This window comes from Lotus japonicus, chromosome 5 (assembly GCF_012489685.1).
Source record: "Lotus japonicus ecotype B-129 chromosome 5, LjGifu_v1.2".
Classification (NCBI taxonomy): domain Eukaryota; kingdom Viridiplantae; phylum Streptophyta; class Magnoliopsida; order Fabales; family Fabaceae; genus Lotus; species Lotus japonicus.
In genome coordinates this window covers 20,259,326-20,261,638 of record NC_080045.1, presented here as the reverse complement: position 1 = coordinate 20,261,638, position 2,313 = coordinate 20,259,326, and the positions used below count along the sequence as shown (strand labels likewise).

The window sequence follows — 2,313 nt, the reverse complement described above, 5'->3', positions numbered from 1 at the left end:
ACACCATTGTAGTTCTACTTAATACAAATACCTTCCAGTTCAGTTTTGGATCAGGAATTTCATTATCACAGTACATGAGTTAAAATATGTTAATATTTATTCAAAATCAGTAGTTTTAACGGTTGCTTCATTTGCTATTATCCTATACGTTTTCATTTGATGTGCACATTCATTCTGGAATTTTATACTTGTTATTATATATAGTAATTTTATGGCTCTAATATAAGAATTGCAAAGGCATTTGAGCCACATATACACGGACCTCAGGACAAAAAAGTTGGAATCAAAGTATTATATGGTTATTATATCTAGGCATCTAACTGTCTAAAGAAAACAAAAGAAATATCTCTTTCTACCTTCTGATTAATTTAACAAACATCTCAACTACATGGAACTTAGACCAGTTAATTACATGTTATAGTTCACCTCTGCAGGATATCTATTCTCTTTGTTATATGTTTAGTAACTTAAACTGGCATTAGACTTGCCTTGAAGTCAAATCTAGCAGGAAAAAGATAATTTTTGGTGTACATCCCATTGGGGTGGATGCACCCTGCGAAATAAAAATACAAGAGAAATTAAAAAACTGAGGTTGAAAATAATGTGAAAAATAATAGGGAATACAAAAATAATATCATGTAGGTTCTTTAAGTTTCCAAAACCGTGTTCAAATTAAATGCATGTTAGACTCGTTCGAGAATCACGGTAAAGCCAAAATCATGATGGACAGAAACAATTTCCTTCAAACTACTTCTGCCCAACATGATTTTAACTTCACCGCTTCCAAACATACATTCGCTAAGATGATTTGACAATTGTTTATGCGTGCACAAGACAGGAGTTTTGCTCATCATATATTAATGTTTCAACAAACTTTAATTTTGAAACCAATTAAGGCTACAAGAGAAGAATTTACAATATAGAATGAATAAAGCACTTGTGTGAAATTGTGACAACAAGTGTACAATGGATGCAAAAAGATATTTCAAACTACCTATGAATATAATCAATCTCGCCTGGTAGCTAATGGAACCACTTCAGCTAGAGGAGTTGAGAGTGGTGTTGGGATTGGAGATGTTCTGCAGAGAGGACAAGTAGGATTCATCCTCAGCCATGGGTCTATGCACTTGAGATGAAACACATGATCACAATCAGGCAAAACTCTAAGCATATCACTGTCCTTGTAATCTCCAAGACAAATGGAGCAGCATGTTGCTGTGGAATAAGACTTGTTAATCTTCTTGACTTCAGGGTAAAGCATCTTTGGGTAACTCAGAATTGTGTCTTCGTCGAGTCCCACATCGATAATCGAATGCTCTGACTCAAGGAATTGAGGAGTATTTCTTCTCCTAGGAGGTGCTGGAACCTGTGCTCTGGTGCAGAAATAGGAAGTGAGTGTGATGGTTGTGATGAGCAAGAGCATCCCAATTGAGATTCCTATGCCATAGCCAAAGCCACTTATGTTGTTGGATCCAAGGAATCCAGAGGAATCAGGTGCTGTGTTGTTCATCTTCTTGGTGATGAAATTGAAACACTAGTAAGAAGTGGTTTTGGGATCAGGGAGATAAAAGGAGAGTTTTTTTTAGCCATTGTGATAGTTGATTTTGGTGCTGGAAGAACATAATAAAGTCAACGGTTTGAAGAGAGAGAAGTGGGGAGAGGGTGGGGGCCAAGGAAGGCTTGCGTTTGATTTAAGGAAAGACGTGTATTTGAGATAAAGTAATTGAAATTGAAAAGCCAATGGGGCATTGCATGTGAATACATTCCACTTTCTTAATATGCTAGATTGTGTTTACATGTTCACAGGCTTGTGCAAGTCAACGATGCTTGTATGTCATTATATCCGTATATCCATGTATCTTACAATTGCATCAAAATGTTTTATTTCCATCTCATTTTCAATTTTACAAAGCAAATTGTGTCATATCAACTATAAAAATAAAAATAAAAAGATTGTCTAAATGACCTAAAAAATAATTTCTTATTTGAAAGTACTCGCATTAATCATCAAATTAATGACCATAAAATAAAAATTGTTTCATTCACGTTAACAAAGAACGAACCCCAAATCGATTTTATAATTATAAAATAAGGTAAGTACACTCTAGTTATATTTTGAATGTTGGTTTTAGTTCACATCTTTCTTTCAAAAGGAGAATTAACATGTATTATCTGCCATGGGTGAATTGTTGAGATGCCCACGTTCCATGCATTACTAGGGAAGATTTGGGTTGGCCAGCATATATGTGCATAGATTAAGGGTGTTTTTGGTTATCCTTTTAAATTCACATCCAAAGGTATGGGAGATATAAA

The 2,313-nt window shown here is 34.8% G+C and overlaps 1 protein-coding gene across 1 annotated transcript; it reads right to left on the bottom strand.

Moving 5' to 3' along the window:
* Nucleotides 1-325: 325 nt before the first annotated feature.
* LOC130721423 (RING-H2 finger protein ATL70) lies at nucleotides 326-1,719 on the bottom strand. Its single transcript, XM_057572224.1, has 2 exons — nucleotides 995-1,719; nucleotides 326-553 (listed from the first exon to the last, which is right to left on the bottom strand). Exon 1 carries the CDS (start codon nucleotides 1,508-1,510, stop codon nucleotides 1,007-1,009), a length of 504 nt encoding a protein of 167 aa, XP_057428207.1. The 5' UTR covers nucleotides 1,511-1,719; the 3' UTR covers nucleotides 326-553; nucleotides 995-1,006.
* Between the last annotated feature and the right edge of the window lie 594 nt (nucleotides 1,720-2,313).

Coding starts and splice junctions, on each gene's coding strand:
- LOC130721423 (XM_057572224.1), bottom strand. CDS start 1,510: ATGAACAACACAGCACCTGATTCCTCTGGATTCCTTGGATCCAACAAC.